We start from the raw sequence: 22,314 nt of genomic DNA on the forward strand, positions 1-22,314 counted from the left end.
CAGTAATGCAAATTAAAAGGTGAAACTGATATATGAGACAGACGCATTACATGCAAAGTGAGATAAGTCAAGCCTTAATTTGTTATAATTGTGATGATCATGGCGTACAGCTCGTGAAAACCCCAAATCCACAATCCCAGAAAATTAGAATATTACATGGAACCAAGAAGACAAGGATTGTAGAACAGAACAATATTGGACCTCTGAAAAGTATAAGCATGCATATGTATTCAGTACTTGGTTTGGGCCCCTTTTGCAGCAGTTACTGCCTCAATGCAGCGTGGCATGGATGCTATCAGCCTGTGGCACTGATGAGGTGTTATGGAAGACCAGGATGCTTCAATAGCGGCCTTCAGCTCTTCTGCATTGTTTGGTCTCATGTCTCTCATCCTTCTCTTGGCAATGCCCCATAGATTCTCTATGGGGTCAGGTCAGGCGAGTTTGCTGGCCAATCAAGCAAAGTACACTGTATACTTTTCAGAGGTGTGATATTGTTCTATTCTACAATCCTTGTCTTCTTGGTTCCATGTAATATTCTAATTTTCTGGGATTGTGGATTTGGGGTTTTCATGAGCTGTACGCCATGATCATCACAATTATAACAAATTAAGACTTGACTTATCTCGCTTTGCATGTAATGCATCTATCATATATCAGTTTCACCTTTTAATTTGCATTACTGAAATTAATAGACTTTTGCACAATATTCTAATTTTCCGAGTTTCACCTGTATATATGGGGAAGACAGTCCAATATAAGCTTACTGTGGGATGGGAATGAGCAAGGCAACACAGGAAGGGTTTCGCTTTCTTTGTTAATATGTACAATGAGGCTGGATGAGTGCTTCAGCACTGGGGACAAGAACACAGTTTTCCTAGAACTAAAATAAACAAACAGGATTACAAAATGGAGTGGAGGTTGCTTTGCTGGCATTTGCCATTGGGACATTTTGACTCCTCAAAAGCCACAGGAGCAAAAGCAGAAGTCTCCAGTGAAATCGATTCCCCTATAGTAAAACAGAGGAGGCAGCCTTGGGACAGCAGTGTGTATATTTAAACATGTGCAAACAAAACTCAGCAGGTAGCTAAATGCCACTAACAAGAAAGCTTTATTATGTTTACAGCTTTATTCTGAGCCAAGAAGGGCAGGGCACAGGATCCAACTCATCTCAGTACACACACTGGTATGGTCATTCTGAATGACAAGCCCTTTCAAAATACACTGGTTAGTTCCTAATAATATGCTTTTAAATCTAAGGCTATGTTTTGTATGACCATTTGTGGGCAATCCCTTAAAAAAACCCCAATGTGTAACCAACTTAGTCATCCTGGGTTTTATGCATTTGACTGATTGTTCTGAAATGCAATGCATTTCTATAGACCTTTGGAATGCATTTCCATGGGCAATCCCTGTGATTTCTTTTAGTATGTCCCAGCAGCCTTGATGGCATTTATTTATCTATTATATTTGAAGACTACCTAACATATACATCTCTAGGAGGTGTACATGATTTTAAAATACAACAAACAGAAAAACAGAAAAAATAAAATAAGAAATTAAAACAGTTTTACAATTAAAATTAAAACAGGATACAATTAAAAGAGTTTTATTTATTTTCTAAATTGAAAGCCTGAGAGAACAGTTGTGTCTTAAGAGTCTTTTTAAAAGCAGCCAGAGATGAAGAAGCTCTGATTTTGACATTTTGCATTCCAAAGCCCTGGGGCAGCCATATAGAATGTCCTTCGGAGTCACCACCCAACCAGCCAATGGCAACTGTGGCAACTATAACCGGAGCTCCCCAGATGATCTTAATAGGCAGCAGGGCAGGGTTCATGACAAAGAAAGCATTCTCTTAGGGGGAAAAACCCCAAGCTATTACTTTATAGGTAATAACCAGCACTTTGTATTTTGCTCAGAAACATAGCAGCAGCCAGTGCAGTTCTTTTAAGATCAGTGTTATATAGTCTCTTTGGGTTGTCCCAGAAACCAATCTGGCTACCCTAATCTGTACCAGTTGTAGTTTCCAGACTACATACAAAGGCAACCCCATGTAGAATGCATTACAGTAGTCAAGTCTGGAGGTTACCAGCATATATACCACTGTTTTAAGGTCGTTTACAGCCAGAAATGGGCATAGCTGACATATCAGCCAATAAAAAAGCTCTCCTGCCACTGCCTCAGTCTGAGAAATCAGAGAGCGTTTTGGATCCAGGAACACTCCCAAGCTGTGTACTTGTTCTTTCCGTGGGAAGATAGCCCCATCCAGAACAGGCAGATCTAAACCATCTCTTGAGTCCCGACTCGCCACAGTTAGTCTCTCTATCCCAGGCCTGCTCAACTTTGGCCCTCCAGCTGTTTTTGGACTCTAACTCCCATAATCCCCAGCCACAGTGGCCAATAGCCAGGGATTATGGGAGTTGTAGGCCAACATCTGCAGGAGGGCCAAAGTTGAGCAGCCCTGCTCTATCCGTTCAGTCATGTCCAACTCTCAGTCACTCTATGGATCACTGCACTCCATCCCGTCCTATCTCAGACGGTTAGTATCTTCATCTTATTTGGATTCAACTCTTGTTTATTATCCCTCACCCACTGTCACGTGCCCATCACAGACAACTATATTCCACATGGCAGTTGCAATAGAAGTACAGATGTTATCTGAGGAATTAAAATGGCATCTTACCAATTGTTGGAAGTGAAGGACTCTGCGCTGGCTCATGCCTCAGTGACAGAGGGGGACAGACTAGTGAGTCAGAGGGCTAGAGGGGTCAAGACACTGGTCATCCCTTCTCTACTGCTCTGACACTATCCCTTTGGTATGTAGATTGCTACTCTCAGGGACTGCCTGCCTACCTGCCTGCCACTTCCTCTTCCTCTTCCTTCTCCCTTGCAACACACATGCTCCTCTCTCCCTGCACCATGTGTGCAGAGATGCAGAAACCATCCCTCTGCATCCAGCTAGCTAGCTAGATTAGAGATCCTATCTCTCTACTTTCCTATCTAGAATGGAGTTCACTAATAAAGACTCCTTATATTGATTTGAAACTATGAACTGGCTCCAAGTTTCTTTTGGCTCTTAGCAGACACGCATGCCTAGGCAGACTCCGCTGTGTTGTGCCTCAGTGCACTCTGCTGTAATAAAAGGGTATCTCTTACCAGACAGAATTCCCAACACCAATGACAAAGCATTGTGGTTTGACTATTGGGCAAAGGTGATATCCCCAACAACCCTTATGAACAAGCGCAGTCCAAAGAGGAATTTTGGGAAATATGTATGCATACTTTTTTTATTGCAAGGCAAAGTAGGGGTGGGGGTGATGACTGAATAGAAAAGCCATATATTTTTGGCTTTCAATGTTGGGGAACTAACATTGTAAATGTGGAGTCTGCATCTGCAAAAGTTTTCTAGGGGGTCGAGGTGGAACCTTTATGCTCTGAATGTTCTCATGAGCTTTGTATATAAGACTATGAAAAGGTTCTTCCTTCCTTGTGCTCACTGTAATCACCCCTGCTACTGCTAACCCCCCTATCACTATCTTTGGCTACAACTCCTGTATAATCAACGCAACCTTCTGGAAACTGATTATACAATTCCCACACAGGAAATCCAGCTTAGTTTGAAAGACTGGAGGGATGATCACACCTAGAAGGCAATCTGGGGTCACTGACAAATAAGGTCAGCCCAAAACATGTTGGTGCCCAAACAGGGGCATAAGTATAATTGGGCAAGGGGAGACAGTTGTCTCATGGCCCGCTGCCTCCAGGGCCCCCCCAGGGACATGCCACATGACTCCCTAAGGCCCCTCAGCCAGTCACCCTTGTCCTGCTTTTCCTGGCCATCAATCTAAACAGCCTGCAAGCTGCTAGAGTTCCTTTTCTCTCTGCCTCTCAGCTGATCGGTGGGTGGGTGGGGCTTCCAGAGAGGCCTATGCATAGGCCTCACTGAAGCCTGAAGCTCTACAGGCAGGAAGGAAGGAGGCAGGCAGGCAGAGTGGCCAGTGCTGGCTGCCCTTACCCACCACAGTTCTCTGCAGACCCTCTGCCCAGCCCGCCCAGCCTCTGCCAATAATGTAGGTAGAATGTGAATTCCTTTTTGTGGTTACCCACCCCGCCCCATATATAGGGTTCTGCTTGTCGTAGGGCTTTGATATGGGGTGGGGAGGAGAGACTGAGAAGTCTCTGAATATTTAATTTGAAACAGATTGGAAAATTTGCTGACTTTTTTTTAACTATCTAAAAAGTCCTATAAGTGGCTTGTTTCATGGCAGATAATTACAAAAACTTCTGGAACAAACAATATTATATTTATATTTATTTATTCATTCATTCATATATAAATGCACTTATGTTCAAGTTGTTTTGCAACCCAGAAGGTCTGAGTGAGAACTGTGACGCATGTGTTGTGCTTTTATTTTATTTTATTTTTCTTTAGAAATGCCAAGCTGGTTGGACATGTCCAAAAACCTCACTCACACTATTTACCCTGTATGTCATCAGTCAGCATGGTTCTGTAATGATATGAAATGTTAAGGAGGCCCTGCACATGCTGATTTGCCCCCCAGTCCAACACCCCACTAGGGACGACCCTGCTTCTGAGCACCTGCAGAGAGTGGTTTTTATCTCAGAACAGTGAGAGACCACAACAGCCCTACTTCCACATTGGGAAGCATGGAGAATGACTTTTAGGACAGCCTAGGGCATAGCTTGAGGAGCTCCTTGAGCCTCGGCATGTCTCATCTATCTTAAAATTTTACCAAGAAGAGGCAGATTCCTCATTCTCTCCCCTATGCTCTTTTTCTCCTGAGGAATGGTGCTAATTCTTGCTCTTTTCTCTATTTCTCCCCACCTATCTTCCTTGCTTCAGTGAGACTTACTGGTCTCCTACAGGGAGCAAAATACACTGAGAGCACAAATATGTTTGGTTTACATCGGTGAGCATGTGCAATCCTATATACACTTACCAGGGAAGGATCTCAGACAGTTGAATGCAATGGAGTTTATTTTTAAGTAGACATGCTTTCCTTGCTAGGTTTCAATGAAATGTACTTCCAGCTAAATGTGGTTAGATTTGCTGCCTGAGGCTGCAATTCTCCAACACACTTACCTGGGACTTTTACACACAGCAGGCTTTACAGCAAGTTTACTGGGAGGCTTTACTGCGAAACTGAAGTTGTCCCAAAGAACCAATGCAAAATAGTGCATTTTTTTTAACTCAGGAAATAAATCAGACTACACTCTAACAAGAAGTGAAAAACCTGAATTGCATGTGAACTGCTCCCCAATAACTCACAGGGACTTCAGGGTAAATATGGCCAACATGTGAACGCAGCACTTCCATTCCAGAGGAGATGTGTGTTAAAGGGCTTTAAAAGCCCCATGTGAAAAACCTCCTGGAATCAAACTTTACTGAATTTGTTCAGAATTCTGAGAAAACATACATAGGCTCACACTGCATGGTTGAAAGTATCCTTTGCTAATCTGCAGCAAGGGGCCCATTTTAATAATTAGTGTTTCTAGTGTGTTCTAGGCATTAAAAGTAGCACAAATATATAGTATTCAATGTATATCACTATATATTGTGAAGTGTGTGTGTGTGTATTCAGTGAAATGTATTTCCAGGCAGCATACTTATTTTGAAATATCAGACGTAAATCCTTGGGGGCCTGGGGTATGCGGAGGCCCTGGACTTTGAGGAGGGGGCCCATTTTAAAATCTCATCTCTGGGCCCACTCCAACCTTGCTATGCCCCTGTGCCCAAAGCAACAAATCCAAATAGCAGTCCCCTCCTGCCCCACACTTCAGTAATGAAGATGGGGCCAAAACTACGAGGAAGAGCTGTACAAGTTCTGATGAAATGAGCAGGAGCTGCATGAAAGCACAAAAGCAGTCAGATCTCTCTCTCTCTCTCTGCTATCCGTGATGGCACCCAAAATCTGCCATCAGAGGCACTTGCCTCATATTACCTCATGAGAGGATCCCTATATTAATAAAATACATCACACAGCAAGTGAGGTGGGAGAGAACCCAAACTTTGACCATTTGCAAAATGGGGGTAGCAGGATATTAGATGAAATGCAATACCATACTCATGTGTGCGTTTCTCTGGAACATTAATTTAAAAGTCAGTACAGTATAGTAGTTACAGTGTTGGACTAGGCCCAGGGAGACCTCGTTCATATCCCCCACCCAGCCCTGAAACTCAGTGGATAACCTTGGGCCATTCACTCTCTCTCTCAACCTAATCTACCTCACAGGGTTATTGCATAGATAAAATAAAGGGGAGTGAACTATGTATGCTGCCCTGAGCTCACTGGAGGAAGGGCAGGATAGAAATAAGAATAATGTAGATCATTGCTGCTCTGTGTGAAGAAACATTTCCTTGCATTCTCTGGACTTCCACACACTTTCCCAAATGATTCAGGATGATTTGTCTGCCCTGTTCCATCTCCACTTCTGTTTTCCTCCTCTCTGGATGGTTTTCTGTGTCTCTTTGCATCCCCTCAAATATCCCTCTGCAAATACACACCCACTCTGGCCCCAAAACAAGAAACACTGCACACAGAAGGCCACGGAGGTGGCAAATGCAGCAGAAATCTCCAGGAACCCTTGAAACAGGAAGACGCCAGACTGGCATGGTATGTGTACCTGTGTCTTTGTCTTGTGTGGGGCAAAAAAATAGATTAAAAAGAGGGTGCTTTTGATAAGAAAATATGGCCTGCAAGAAAAGAGCAATACGTCCCCTTCTCTCTACATGAATCTCTGTTCTAAACTGCAGCTTTCTGACACAGCTTTAGGTTAAAAAAATAACCTTCAGGAAAACATTCCATGCAACTGAATGTCCCACTTAGATGACCCTCATATCTGTGGCTCCTCTCCCACTCTGCCCAAATTGTCCACTGATTGACACATAAGTTCATCTCTAGAAAAAGATGATACTATAAAATGGTAAGAAGTTAGGTGTTTCAAAAGGGGAGTTCAGATAGCGGAAAATATTTGTTATTTATTTTCTGTGAACTGTGCCAGAAGAGAGACATTCTCTTCATGTAATACATGGAGCTATATATTATACACATTCAGATAAACACTGGAGTGTCATAACTGAGAGACATACTTTTACGTGAGGGGAGGTCTGTATTAGGGTGACAAAAGGGAAAGATTCAAAACATTTTTCCCCAACCGTGACAAACTTCATGGACAGCCCATGTTGCGTTTCTGTTTAGTAGCTACTTGCTCTCAGGGGCGTAACTATAATAGGGCAAGGGGAGACAGTTGTCTGGGGGACCACTGACTTGGGGGGCCCCCAGAGGCAAGTCACATGACTGACTCCCCCAGCCACGCACCCGCCTGGGCTTCCTTCAGTTGTATTCATCCTCCAAAACTGATGTGAGTGTTAAGACCTGGAGCTACCAGAACAGCATGTCTTTCTCTAGTACTATTAAATGACTTGCATCGTCCACAATTTACAAAAGCTTAAAAAAATAATTTAGGATGATGTTCTATTGTGGCACATAGGAGATTTTATTTATTTTTTATATATGCTTTTTATTACCACTATTCAGCCTCATTTAAGATTTCTTTACTTCATGAGCTGAGCTTCAGTGAAGGGGGGCCCATTTTAAAATCTTGTCTCTGGGCCCACTCCAACCTTGCTACGCCCCTGCTTGCTCTATTGAAAACCTATCCCTTTTCTGTTTGCCTGCCATATCCTGCTGAGGACATTGGTTATATTGGAGGGGAAGAGGAATTCCTATCCAACCTTTGATTCCTCTAGTGTTTCAGCCTTTTGAAATTGCCAAGACACACCTACATTTTTCTTAACAAACATGAAGGCTACCAACTTGCTCTTTTTAAATAATAGGTTTTTAAAAACAAGGTATACTTCTGAAAGGAGAATGATTCTGTGCAGACTGCATGAACCACAATGTAATAAGGATAACTGCAAACTTTCAAGCCTTGAAGTTTACATGGTTAGTGCTTTGGCTAGACAGCAACATGACTCATCTAGGTAGCTCAACTCTACTTTGAAAAAGACTATGGAAGCACAGGGTCTAAACACATTTCCTGCTGTGTTTTAATGCCAGATCAAGGCCTTCTACCCAGTGCTGGTTAGGAGAGGGGTCCAGGCAACTCAGCTAAGCTGCAAGAAGACGTTCACTCACTGCTCAGGAAAACCAACACACACTCAGCCACCAATAGCAACACAGAAAAAAACACTTACCAGTTGTGGACTGGGCAGATGTGATTGTTGGAGAGTGCCATGGCATATCTGTAGGGAATAAAAAGACAAATGTGGTTATTCTTAACCATCTACTTCACTCAATACCCAACATTTGTCTTCTAATTCTCTGCTTTTTAGAATCCACCCTGCATGCTCAAGCCTACATCAACAGTGTACAGTAGATACAATGTTGAGATTGGGTCTGGGAGACCTTGGTACAAATTCTTTTTGAGCCATGATTCAAAGTGCAGCCTTCAGAAAATCACTTCTCTTAGCCTCAGTTGCCTATCTATAAAGCAGGTAAGTAGGTGGAGACATACACCGTTTCAGTCTGCTGTCTCTAAATTTTAATTGAATCCACATATAAAGGTTTCTGACAGCAACCAGTTCTCCAAGATACCAGTTCTGTCAGCTGATCTTTTTAGTTTCTCTTTCGTGTCTGAGTTTGTAGCAACCTTGACTCCCTACCACCCCTTTTTGGAGATCACAATTCCCCCTTCATAGAATCTAATGAAACCTAGTCCTATCCTGGGGAAAAAATCATTGGAATGTGTTGGTAACTTCTGTTAAGGAATTACCAATGTGCTTCAGGTTTCTCTCTCTCCAATATTCTCATTGTGTACACAGGCAACAGTGAGTCTTTACTCGGGGAGTTGTTCTCCCCGTTACTTTGATTTGCTATGCATTTTAAAGAAATACAATGTATTTTAGTTTTGCTGTATTTTAAAGTCTGTTTTTTTCATGCACATGTATGATCTTCCCTTGCAAAAGATCTCACCAAATTGCAATGGGAGTTTCCATTAGATATACCAGTCCCAGCAGCTGTTCTTTTTCTTTTGAACCATATATACCTCACAATGTTATTTCAAGCCTCTTATTAGGGCTGATGGGTCTCCCCTCCTACCCCCGCCTCCAGTAAATAGCAGCTCAGTTTGGGGAAGGGGGAAATCCAGATCAGGACTGCATTGTTGGCTGGTGGGGGGGGGGAGCTTTAAACCTGTGGTTCTTCTGCCAGAGTCCTAATCCAAGGTCACTCCCCCACACCCACTCAATGACTGCTATTCACTCAGGGGAAAAACCAAGATCAACAGCCCTAATCAAAGGGGTCATGCAGAATTACTCTGGTCCTCATACAAAGAAGACTGAAAAGCACTATGATTAAAAGTGCTTTCTCCCTTAGCTCCCACTACCCCCTTGTCCATTCTAGGACACTTTCCATCTTACTGTACTGTCTATTCTTCTTGTCCTCTCTGAGAGCCATCTCATGGGAACATCTACCCCTCCCTGCATCCCTCAGGTATCTTGAGGAAATAAAGCAGTCTCCCATTCTCAGGCTGCATTTGTGAGTGGGCTGCCCAGAAGCTGCGAGTGAATGAAGTTTTTCTGGGAGGTTTTTCTGGTTTTTCACCAGAAGTAAGTGAAGTTTTTCTGCGACATCTGTGCTAAATAACAGAAAATGCCTCTCCTCTCAAATCCTCAAAACTATCCCTTTGAGCTAAAAGTGTTGTGTGAACAACCCTTTCAAAAACGGAAGCAGAACCATCAGGGTGCAGTTAAGCCTTATCCTATACCTTGGATACAAATCAGGGGTGAATTTATATGTGCAAAGAGCAGCATGGTTGCCAACCGATACACAACTGTGTGGAACCACATGAAAAGTCTTTCTGTGCTGGTCTGGCAAATTCAGCCTCACCAAAATAACTTCCTCCACCAAAACCACTACCCACACGCAATCGCAAAGGCTGCTTTACACCAACATTCTGCCACAAAGAGTCACCTCCATACAGTTGTATTTCAAGTAGTAATGTAGCTCTTTGCATGTACAAATCAGGCCTCAGCAAACTGTCAGATATGAGATGCACCAGCCAAAGCAGAAATCTGAAGTCTGAGGACTTTTAGTAGTGGCAATGCAACAAACCCCGGGCAACCCAATTGCATTTGGAATCAATGCCAATTAACTGTTTGGAATCAACCCAAACAAATGTCTATTGGCTTGGCAATGTTTTAGTCATGGAACCCCACAGGCATTTAACTGAATAGTAATTGGCCTATCAACCTGCAGAATGTTTAGGGAATGTCCATCCATGCCCAAATGTCAACAATCCCATGGCCTCATGACATCATCCAACAGTAAACATTACATACTTAAATTCACAACCAATTTGCCATCACTACTTAGGGTGCATAGATGTACATAATTTGAGCAGTGAGCCTGCTGTGGAGGCACCCTCACCACATTCTGTTTAGACATGCCACCTTCTCTTCCAAATCAGACTCAAGAGAAACCAGTTGTGTACATACAGCTAGCTGTAAACAAGTGTCATCACTAACCCAACACTTTGTTTCTTCCCAAAACAGTTTTTCCAATGTTTTTAAAGTTGATTCTGTATTTTAAAAGGGGGAACAAAATGTCCCTATGCTATGCTTATATTTAAAAAGCCAAACAACCTCCCTGAATCTTGGAGCAAAAAGTAAGATAGACTATTGAATCAGTGTTCAATTTGCTGGCTAGTAAATCTGTGAAATAAATCTCTGGAAGAAAAAGCTGTGGCAAGGCCCAATTCCACACACATTTGTTACACACTTTTAAATATTTTTATATTTAAAAGTGGACATTTTCTGACTGTCAAAAATCAAATCAATAGAAGAGGAGTCCAAAAGCTAATACACTGGGGGGAAAGAGACTAGCAGAACCTATATTTAAAGCAAATGATTCAACATTTTTCTTCTTTTTTTCTACATAAACTGCTTTGAGAACTTTTTTGTTGAAAAGTAGTATATAATATTATTTCAGTTTCATCTTAGCATACCAATTGCAGGGGAGCAACAGCAGGAGAGAAGGAATGCCCTCACCTCTTGCCTGTGGACTCCCCAGAGGCATCTGGTGGGCCACTGTGTGAAACAGGATGCTGGACTAGATAGGCCATGGGCCTGATTCAGCAGGGCTGTTCTCATGTTAAGGATTGTAGCTCGGTGGTAGAACATCTGCTTTGCATGCAGAAGGTCCCAGCTTCAAATCCCTTCAAATTCACTTTAAGATCCTTTCCAGCAAATTCACTTTCAGGTCCTTTCTATTAATTATATTTTATCAATTTATTATTATTTTATTTTCAGCATTTTGATAACTGAACCTGCAATTCTGTTTGCACACCTAGGAGGAAGTAAACTCCATTAAACTCAGTGGGACTTGCTTCCATATAATGGAGGAACTATTCAACAATCCTTGAAAAACGGTCTTGCAGGAGAGGAGAATAATAGGAAGGCCCTTTTAAAAATGTGAGTGGAAAACAATGTAAAAATTCTGTGAGGTAGACCCACCAGCACCCCAGCCAGCACGCAGATTGTTCTCAAAGAATCTGACATTAACCAAAGCATCCCACAGGATGCTTTTAAAATATACTAAAATATCCGTTTAAAATATACTACTTTCTAGACAGAAGGGAAAGAGAGACACTGATAGGTATCATTAAACCATGCCACAACATTATTAAAAGAGGAAGAGAAGCCAAGGCCAGAAGAACTCATGTCAGCTCCTCAGAGCTCTACACAGCCAGAGAGCAGGCCCTGGAGAAGTGTGCGGGGGGCGGGGGGGTGCTCAGGGCCTGCCTGTCCTGAGTGAAGGACGGAGAAAAAGAAGAAGCCATACGGGTTCCTATAGGTTTCCATCCCTTAGCAGAACTGGGGTTTCAGGAATGGGGGGGGCTTTAGTTCTCTAGGGGGCTCATAAAGCCAAGTACGAGTCACTGTATATGGTAAAAAGGTGAAATTCAGGGGGTTAAGTCCCACTATTTCAGTCAGATTGGCTTAAGGCCTACCTCTATTTTGCCGATAACAACATCCTGAAGGAAATTAAGTCAAGCAGAAGAATTTTGAGGTTTATGGAAAATTTCTGGGAAGAGAATCTGCCGTTTTGGACACAGTTATTAATGCATCTGTTATTTGTAATGATGATTGTTATTTGTGTGGGTTTTGTTTTTTTTTTAAGAAAAAGAAAAAATGAAGTACAGATTTAAAGTGAACACAAATTACCTGCTTCTTGTTGTGTCCCTATTCATTGCTGTATAATCACGCTGTCGCTGTTACTGAACCCACTAATTTCATTTAATTGTATTTTTTCAGGCGGGGTGGGTAGTGTGACTTTATCGTAGTTGAAGGTTTTACAAAGTTTTTGGTTCAACATCAGGAAGTTCTGTCTTGTGGTTTGGGTAAGCTCTTCCCCATAGTGTCTAATCACATTTCCCTTTTTAAAACAGCTGGATATTAAGGATTTCAAAAACCTTCAGTTTAAGATGAGAGTTCAGATGCTTTACATTTCCACTCTAGAAAGAATGGAAATTGCAAGTTAAGGTGCCCATCTTAACTTCTGCACCATATAAACTGTAAAGACTTTTTAAAGTCTGGTATATGATGATGGCTTTAGAAATTAGGCTCCATGCACCCACACTTTGCCTTGGCCTTTCCATTGGACATTGGGCTGGGAAGGGATGCATCCAGGCAGACATTTAACAGGTGCAGTTTCCCTAATCACTTCCTAGAAATGCCCCTGATAAATTTCTGCCTGATGAATCTCTTGATCAAGGCAAAGTAGACTGCATGGAGCCTCATTTCTAAAGTCATCATCATATACCAGACTGTACAAAGTCTTTACAGCTTATATGGCGTGGAAGCTAAGATGGGCACCTTCACTTGCAATATCCATTCCTCTTAGAGCATGAGTGAAAATGTAAAGCATCTTTACTTATTTTAAACAGAAGGTTTTTGGATTACTGAATTCCTGTTAACGTTCAATCAAAATCTAGTAAAGGTAAAGTGTGCCATCGAATCAGTGTCGACTCCTGGCGACCACAGAGCCCTGTGGTTGTCTTTGGTAGAATACAGGAGGGGTCTACCATTGTCTCCTCCCGCACAGTATGAGATGATGCCTCTCAGCATCTTCCTGTAACGCTGCTGCCCGATATAGGTATTTCCCATAGTCTGGGAAACATACCAGTGGGGATTTGAACTGGCAACCTCTGGCTTGCTAGTCAAGTCATTTCCCGGTTCTACTCTCCTGTAAATTAGGCCTGTTCAATCTAGTCCTGACCTCTGAGGCAGGCGAACAAGCCTTTGCACTCTTCTATGTGAAAGCCCTTCAGGCATTTGAAGAATGCTATCATTTCCCCAGGCTAAACACACCCTTTTGCATCAACTTTTCCTCATAGGGCTTGTTTTCCAGACACCTCACTATTTCACTAACCTCCGCTGAAGTCATTCTGTTTATCCACAACCTTCTTAAAATGTGGTACTCAAAACTGAACAAAGTATTCCAGGTGAGATCTGACTTGGGGGTGGGGGGAAGTAGAACTATTACTTCTTGTGAGTTGGAACCTATGGTTCTGTTAACGTAGCCTAAGATTGCATTAGCCTTTTTTGAAACTGCAATCACACTGCTGACCCATGTTCAGTTTGTGATCAACAGCAATCACAAGATTATTTTCATATGTATTATTGCCAAACCAGGTATTCCCCATTCTGTACCTATGAATGTGGTTTGATTTTTTTGCCGAAGTGTAGAACTTTGTTTTTGTCTCTGCTTAGTTTCATTTTCTTAGTTTCAGCCTAGTTTTCCATTCTATCTTCATTTTGAATCTTGCCTTCTGATGTTAGCTATCCCTCCCAGTTTTGTGTCATCTTCAAATTTCATGAAGCTTTCCTTCACCCCTTCATCAAAGTCATTCATTAAAATGTTGAGGAGTACCAGACCCAGCAGGACAGAATCCTATGGCCCCCCACTCAAAACCTCCCTCAAATTTGATTAGGAGCCACTGATTACCACTTTGAGTACAATTTTCCAACAGGGCTGAATATATCTGAATTCTGACAGTATCATCACCTAGCTTATATTTGACCAATTTACTAAGCAAAATGTTAGAGGGAACTTTTTCAAATGCTTTGCTGAAATCACAGCATTCCCACAATCCACTAAACTACTAACCCAATCAAAAAAGGAGGAAAAATTAGGCTGGCAGAATTTATTCTTGACAAGACTCTACTTTATAAGTTGTTCTAATATCTTTCCTAATATCAAAGTCTGATTGACCAGTCCATAATTTCCAAGATCCTCCTCCTTCCCCTTTTTGAAGACTGGGACAACAGTAACCCATCTCCAGACTTGTGGCACTTTGCTCATTCTTCAGGATTTTTCAAAGATGGTTCTCAAGTTCTGAGAATATATCAGCAAATTCTTTAAGTATCATAGGATGCAATTCATCGGTCCACAGATAAGAAGTTGGTCAGGAAGTTCCTATCTTGACCTACAGTCCTGAGCCTCCACTATTCATGCTGCTAATCTGTGAGTTGCACACACTTTGCTTTTTGGGAGAAGATGGAGTTGAGCAGTTCGCCTTCTCTTTGTCATCCATTAATGTTTCATCATCTTTATTGGGGCACTCAGTACTAGGAATCAAGAGCTGGGCAACTCTAATTGGGGATTGCTCCTACTACTAAAACCACCAGCTCACATTATAAATAGCACTCATTTTCTGCCACACCCTTTCTCCTCCGGTAAAGAAAAGCAGGCAATGTAACTGGCAATGCAGCTCTGGTTAGTTTGCTGCCAATGCAATTTTTAAAATAGCAGCTTTCTCAGCAGCACATAAATCCTCAACTCTACAGTGAGTATCTGTACCTGGCTCAACTCTGTGCAGCATCATTTATTTATTTATCATTCATTCATTCATTCATTCAATATATACCACCTTTCCAAAGTGGCTCAGGGCGGTTTATATACTCAAGGATACTGTTCATTGTTTTTATAATAATTATTATTATTATTATTGTTGTTATTATTATTATTAATTCCATCAATATCCATGGCATTTTACAGAGCAACAAAAACAACAAGTACTCTGGTTCCAGACTGTATAGGCTTTAAAGCAGGCTTCCCCAAACTGCGGCCCTCCAGATGTTACTGAACTACAACTCCCAGCATACCCAGCCACAAAAAATTGTGTCTAGGGATGCTGGGAGTTGTAGTTCAGCAACATCTGGAGGGCCGCAGTTTGGGGACACCTGCTTTAAAGGTTAAAACCTTTTTAACACTCTTCTAGGTACCACCTTAAAAGTATTGCAGCTTTCTAGACACTGAGCAGGGCAGGAGAGGGCTGGTTGAAAAATAACAGGAACAACTGGTGGATCTTGCTGGCGATGTTTGTTTTGCCCCATCCTTCCAGGTACCAATATAAAAGCCTTGCAGCTCATACCACTTAGCCCTTGGCTTGAGGCCTGTGGCATCCCCAGAAGAACAATAAAGTTGCCCTGAGAAGATCAGAACTGTGAGGTAGTGATTGTAAACATCTCCTTTAGGGCTGGTTGCAATAGCTTGCCCTGCAACTTACTTTAAAAAATGTTTACTCAAAGGGTGGTGAAGAGACAGAAGAGCAGGGGTGGTGGCAAAACAATCTGCCCTGGTGAGGACTGCTCTAGTTTGCTCCTCAGGAACATTTGCCATCACAAAAAGGAGCCCAGCAGTGGAACAGACTGTCGACAGTGTGGCTACTGCCTCTTCCAGGAACCGTAGGGAATATTTCAGAGGCCCCAAAGGGCGAGGGCCTTCCCTCTTTCTTCTTCTTCTTGATGGAAGGAGGACTCTGTAACAGATGACTGGGTGATATGTGCCTGTTTCCATGGGGCTGATCTCCAGATTAACCTGGCAGCAGGCTTGAGCACTTTCCAGCCTAGCTGCTCATCAGCAGCAAAATGCCAGCAAGTCGCATTCGGAACGTAAACAGCAGGGGGAGCAGTCTCGCAGCAACTAACAACCTGAAAAAACAGCAACTTTTTCATGCTGGCTATACAATATTCTAGCTCTATATTGCAGCGATTAAATTCTCAACAAGGCATTAGAAATGTGGATGGTACCCGGCTGTCCACGTAGAGACTGCGGTGTCATGATGCAGGAAGTGTGTAACCAAAATTCTGAGATACATCCTGACCCCATTGTAGGGTCTAGTCTGGAAAGCGCTCTGGTGAGATCAGAGCTGCAGCAAAGGGGACGATGGGCACTACTTTCAGGGAGACCATGCAGTTGTCCCTAAGTGAGGGCAGCAGCTGATGAGAACAGCTCCTGCCCAACAGTAGGTTGGGTGTGGCTCATGAAGTGAGAAATCATGGTCAAGGAAGGAGGTGATTTGGACCCTCAACTCTTAAAAGGCCTGCTGCTCTCATGTGTTTCTCTCCAGTTGTTGGACCAAGTTCATTGTTCAATTGTTTTGTGTTTTTATAGTATATTTTATTGTTTGTATATTGTACACCAACTTGGAGTCATTCAGCAACAACAAACATCAACTTTGGTGAAAGGTTATTTTGCTCAAAACAGTCACTGGAACAAATATAAGCAGACTGGTTGGATCTTGAAAGAGCATATTGCTAACTTACTGTGACAAATGTTGAAAGAGCATGTTGCTGGAGGCACCCAGACTCAGGATCCCAAACATTAACATCCAACGGGAATGTCTCCTCCAGTCCTCTATGTGGGTGCAAAAGGCCCCACACACATAAGCTAGAAAGATAGATTCTGTCCCTCAGAAGTGGAACAGCTGCAAATGTTTCCAGTGTTTCCCCTTCATCTATGTGGAAACTGTGTATTGGTCAAAGAATACTTCATTCAACAGCTAGGAACAGTGTTTCCTATAAAGGGAACACATGGTAACAATGTAAGAGAACTTAGGAGGGGAGATTTCTACATCTACCCCAGCTACAGTGAAAGTCCACAGGTAAGGGAGCACTGCTAATTAACCACGGACTGTGGTCAGAGCTGTGGTCCAAATCTGCACCAGTCTGGGGTCTGGCGGACCAGTTCGGCCAAACTTCAAACCGGTCCAGCAAATAATCAAGTCCTCAAAATATATCAAAATGTGAGTCCATCTGTCATTTTTGAATCTTGAAAATAGGCAGGGGTCATCCTTTTCCATGTACCCCCTTCTGGATTCTGTCAGTTTCAGACATTCTAGAAGATTCTTTATCTTCTGTTTCTGATTGAGAAGGTATTTTCCACCCTCTTCTCTTTCTGTTTGAATGCCAAGGTAATAGGAAATGCTTCCTTTCCATTCTTTGTTCAGGTGCACAATCTATTTACTGTTTTGTTTATTTTCATAGCAGATAATCAAGTCATCAACATATGTCAAAATGTAAGTCCATCTGTCATGTTTTAATCTTGAATATAGGCAGGACTCATCCTTTCCCACGAACTCCTCCTTGAGGCGGGGAGGATAACTTTAAGGGAGGGGGAGGGTGCACTCACTCCCCTGCCGCATTTCCCCTCACTTCCCCTCACTCCTCACTTAAAAACTGGTCTGGAGGGGCAGCAGAGTACCTCCCTGTCACCCCGTCAGCAACTTGGACCTGCAATGACCAGAAGTAGCCAGTACACGTGTGCACGTCACACGCACACAGACTACTTCCAGTCACATCCGGACCAAGGAGGGGACGGAGCGCGGCAGGGAGGTACGCTGCTGCCCCGCCTGACCAGTTTTTAAGCGAGCACCAGTGGGGGAAACATGGCCAAGGGGTTAAATGCACCCTCCCCTGCCCTTAAAGTTATCCCCCACCTTCGAACCTTCCAAACTGCCCAATGTTTGAACCTGTTCGGAGGCTCGTAAAAGGGCCTCCAAACAGGTTTGTGCACGTCCCTGTTACAGGTGCTTCCCAATTCCTGACTCCAACCTCAATGACCACATTCCAAAATTAACTCCATCCAGCCTCAGGATCGCTGCCTGTCCCTGTGCTACAGTCTCCATGGCAAAAAACCCCACACCCTCCCTGCCATTTCTCTGGAACTCCTTTACAATCAAGCAGGCTTTCCACTTACTTACTGTGCCTTTTTGTCTGCTTTCTCTGGGTTCTCCGGGCCCATAACCCTGTTGTAGAGCTCAGGAGAGAAGATTTCTACATCTACCCCCGCTACAGCAAAAGTGCATTGGTAATGGAGCGCTACTAATTAATACTAACTGGAAATATGAAGAACTATAGTCTCAAATGGTCATAAAGAGGCACTTCACTTTGACAGCTACCCAAGGCAGTCATCTTGGCTGTTTGAGTATTAGCGCTGCTGATCAGGCCATATTCCCTACACCAGCCCCTGCCCCACTCCCATTGGAGACTAGGGAATATTCAGAAGCTAGAAGAGTGTTTGGAGAAAGCAGCAAAGCAATGCAGGCACACCTACTTCTGGTAACCTGTAGGTTCCTTGGCTGGTTGGCCACAGGCTAATGAAACAGAGTTTGGAACTTACTTCCTTGCTCTAAAAGTTATCTCCTCTTCAGAGTCCTTTCAGAACGCCTCACTGCTTGGTGTGGACGAGTAAGTATGAAACAAAAATGCTAAGACAGTTCAAATGCTCATCTACTGTTCCTAATTTTATAGCAAGAGTCAACACCACATGGATGAGAGGCAGCAACGCCCAGGCCATTTTGTGAGGACTAAAAAAACTTATTAGCATTCCAAGCATCTGGGCTCTCAGGATTCCAGAGAGTGATTTCAAACAGGTTAATAAAAATGGCGGGGGGCGGGGAACCCTAGAGTACAAGTTGTATACAACTTGCTCAGCATTGAGGGTCAGACTGTGCTGTTGAATGTTTCCATGTTCAAATCCATGATAATTAGTGTTAGTGCCTCCTGGGTCCCTTCACCCTCACAGTCTATGGTGGGGCTTTATTTGATCCCCTATGGCCTCAGAGTCTGCTGGGAAGGGGATTGAGTCACCCGTCTTCCTCCTCCAGCTAGGCACTGAGCATCTTGCCAGTAGATCTCAGCTTGCCCCACTCTGGGGAGAGACACCTTCATCACAGGCCTGCCATGCCCTAAATAGCCCTGAACAGGCCTAGCATGGAAGCCCTACTCCTAGAAGTCCTGACCCCGTGGGTACTTCCACTTCTGGATCTGGGAGTCTAGCACCTCCTTCCAGTTCTTCAGGGCTCAGGGCTGTCATGGCAGTGCTCAGCCGTTTGCTGCAAGCCCGCAGAGCAGCCACCCTTGGTTGGCCACTGGGGCCTGTCCCATCCTCCCCTCTGTGTCCATCGGGCACCATCAACACTAATTGCAGCCCTACAAACAGAGAAGGCCCCACTGCCACCTCTTCCCAGGGGAGAAGTAAGTTTCCCACGTCAGTTCTGGCAGGGCCCTGACTAGACATTTGCTCTTTTATTAAAAGGCAGAAAGAAAGACATTAGAGTTCTTGTGAATAGAGAAGTTACTTACTCGTAATTGTAGTTCTTGTAACGGTGCATTGTTCATTAACACTAAGGATGTCAGCAAAGATCACATTTCAGAAACTTCCAGAGTTTAGATAAGATTTTTGGCAGTAACCTTGCCCTCTTATAGCCATACTTGAAGCACTTACCCACCTAATTCCCTCTGTCTTTGACTGCCACAATAGTACCTTCTAAAGGCGACCGCTACAGCAGGGAGGGCTGTGTAAATGGAAAATGGACCACTACAAAAACTACAGTTACAAGTAAGTAACCTAACTTTCTTTGTAGTGGTCTGATTGTCATTCACACGAAGGAGATTAGGGAGCTACAATGCACTTGGATGGCAAGTGAAGCGGGCATCTATGATAGGACTGTCACGGTGCTCAGGACTGCTGCTCCAAACTGTGAATGACTCTTGAGACCTGGAATCCATTGCATAGTGGCGAACAAAAGATAGTGGTCCACTCCACATCGCTGCCCTACATATGGCATTAAGTGGAACCCCAGAGGAAGGCTGTGGAAGTTGCCATGGCCCATCTTGAGTGAGCCCGAAAGGTGTGAGGTGGAGTCTTATTTAAAAGAAACCATTCCTGCAGTGGGCGCATCCACAGTCGTGCCAGGGGTAGGATGGCCACTGTGGAAGCCACGAAGCCTATATGGAGTGTACTGTTTGAGTTCCTGAAGAGAGAATCTGGCATGCCATTGCCCTTATGTAGGTAACCCTGCGTTGTGGCAATGGTCAGAGGGTCACTAGCATGGTCAGAGGGTCACTAGCATGGTCAGAGGGTCTAGCAGTGCCCTGATAAATTCTATGGACATTGTGGGGATGAGTTTTGACTTCTTCCAACTAACACGCAATCCCAGTTTTGGATTTGGGGGATGGACGGTTTCTTCTTCTCCCCTGCCCTGGGTCTGAGGAAGATTTTGTTTTCTTTTGGGGCTTTAGACTACGCCCTGATGTTGATGAAGTGGCTCTCTGAATCGGTGGAGTGGTTGCTCTTTTGGTGGAGGAAGTGTAAGGCCCTGTTTTGGCGCTGGTGAAGCCGCCTGAGATGTGTCGGGCATCAGAGAGTCCAATTCCTCTGTGCATTGCATGTTTAAAGAGCTAGTAAGAGGCTCTTTAATGTTGGGGTGGGTGGACTTGTCTTGCAAAATGTAATTGCACTTTCCCAGAGGAGAGCACAGACTCTAGAGGCTCAGTTTCTACGAGCCTGTCTAGTAAAGGCCAGGCAGAATTTGCACTGATCCACCTTGTGCACCTCTCCCAAGCAAGTGAGGCACTCTGCGTGGCCATCCGAGGAGGGGAGTTTTCCCAAACAAGATTTGCAGAGTTTTACGATTAGTCTAGCAGCCATAGGCTGTGTCAGAAGATTGGCGGAGGGGGGCAGGATTTAATACTTTAACAAAAAGTGTAGAAGAATGAGATGATAGAAAGAGGAGAATAAACAGAAATAATGAAAGGATGAGGTAACAGATATGATCTTCTGTTTCTACTTCTTTTAGCTCTCTCATGTGCACTGGTGAAACATGAGGTTTTCCGATGCCACTGTCGTGGTGGTCAGAAAAAGTCTGAGGAGATTAGGTGGGTAAGTGCTTCAAGTCCGGCTATAAGGGAGTACCCCACCCCCTTATAGCCATACTTGAAGCACTAAAAACCACCAAAAATCCTATCTAAATCCTATCTAAATCCTATCTAAGGTGCCCGGCTACGATCTGCGTTTGCGCAAACATCCTTAGTGTTGTAGTATCCAAGGAAAAAGCTGTAGTATACAAGATAGAGAAGTTGAGTCTGGAATATTAACAGTTTAATGAGACAGATATTATTTACAAAGAGGCAAGTGCAGTCTGCCTTCAGTGCTCTTGCTGTTGGCTGTTTTTTAGCCCTGCCTCTACTCCAGGACTGGAATAAAATTAACTAAAGCCCAATTCAAAAGCTGGCCCAGATCAAGGAATGGATTAATCAAACACACCACAAGTGCAAATGACAATCAAACCACTGCAAAGAACTAAGAAATGCTCAAGACTGTACAAAAATCTTCTGGGTCCATGAAATGACTGTAGCAAGCCAAGAAGTCTAGCTCAGGAAGATCTGTGCTGTAAGCATGAGCGGGGCAGCAGGAGGGGAAGTGAGGAAGATCATCAACGTGTCAGTGGGATGGGACTTCCATTCCCACTTTAGATAGTGTATTCAAGTATACCATCCCTTTTGTACATCATGTCTGAATGAGGCTTATGAAAGTACCCTTCTCACTCCACACTTATTTCAGCACTTGTAAGAAAAAAGTATTTTATTTTTCTATTTTAAAAGTATTATATATTTTGACTTACTTAGCACTTGCTGAGAAGGTTAACATTTAGTCCCTTATCTTGCTATCACCGATGTAAATGGGATTGTATGCCATTGTACCCCATACTTTGTCATTCATCTTCATCCCAAGCAGTAGCATCGGCTGGCTTTCCCCGCTGTGCTCCTCCTGCAATGTCAAAGGACAGAAGGAGCTTGGAAATCACTGACATCAGCTCTGTCACTCCAGCCAGAAATTGGTCAAATGAGAACTACAGGTTGCTTACCTGTAACCAAAGTTACAGGTGAGCAACCTGTAGTTCTTCAATGTGGTCTCTGTCTTTTACACAAATGGGCGCATAACAAGCTAGCACCCAAGGAGGACGGATATGTAATCTGCCAGAAGTATTTATTTCAGAAACAAGTAAATCAACCGAAAATGGAGTGCAGGACACTCCCGCCAAATACAGCATCATTCCGTGCCCTGGCATCAATAGCATAATGATGGATAAATGAGTGGTGCGAAGCCTAGGTAGCTGCCTGGCAGATAGCGTCCAAGGAGACCGCACAATCAAAGGCGAACGAGG

General features: G+C 43.5%; 1 protein-coding gene across 11 annotated transcripts in view; it reads right to left on the bottom strand.

The window, feature by feature from the left end:
• LOC128351998 (transmembrane protein 150A-like) overlaps positions 1-22,314 on the bottom strand; it is a 69,354-nt gene that overhangs the window by 29,300 nt on the left and 17,740 nt on the right. For 6 of the 11 annotated variants that reach the window (XR_008320164.1, XM_053312123.1, XM_053312119.1 and 3 more), the window contains exon 2: positions 8,216-8,263. Coding sequence is in view for 10 of the 11 variants with exons in the window: in XM_053312123.1 (XP_053168098.1) it covers positions 8,216-8,263 (48 nt within the window). In the remaining variant the exon portion in view is untranslated. The other 5 variants (XM_053312121.1, XM_053312128.1, XM_053312124.1 and 2 more) reach the window with 5 other exon arrangements.

Source organism: Hemicordylus capensis, chromosome 3 (assembly GCF_027244095.1).
Source record: "Hemicordylus capensis ecotype Gifberg chromosome 3, rHemCap1.1.pri, whole genome shotgun sequence".
NCBI lineage: Eukaryota > Metazoa > Chordata > Lepidosauria > Squamata > Cordylidae > Hemicordylus > Hemicordylus capensis.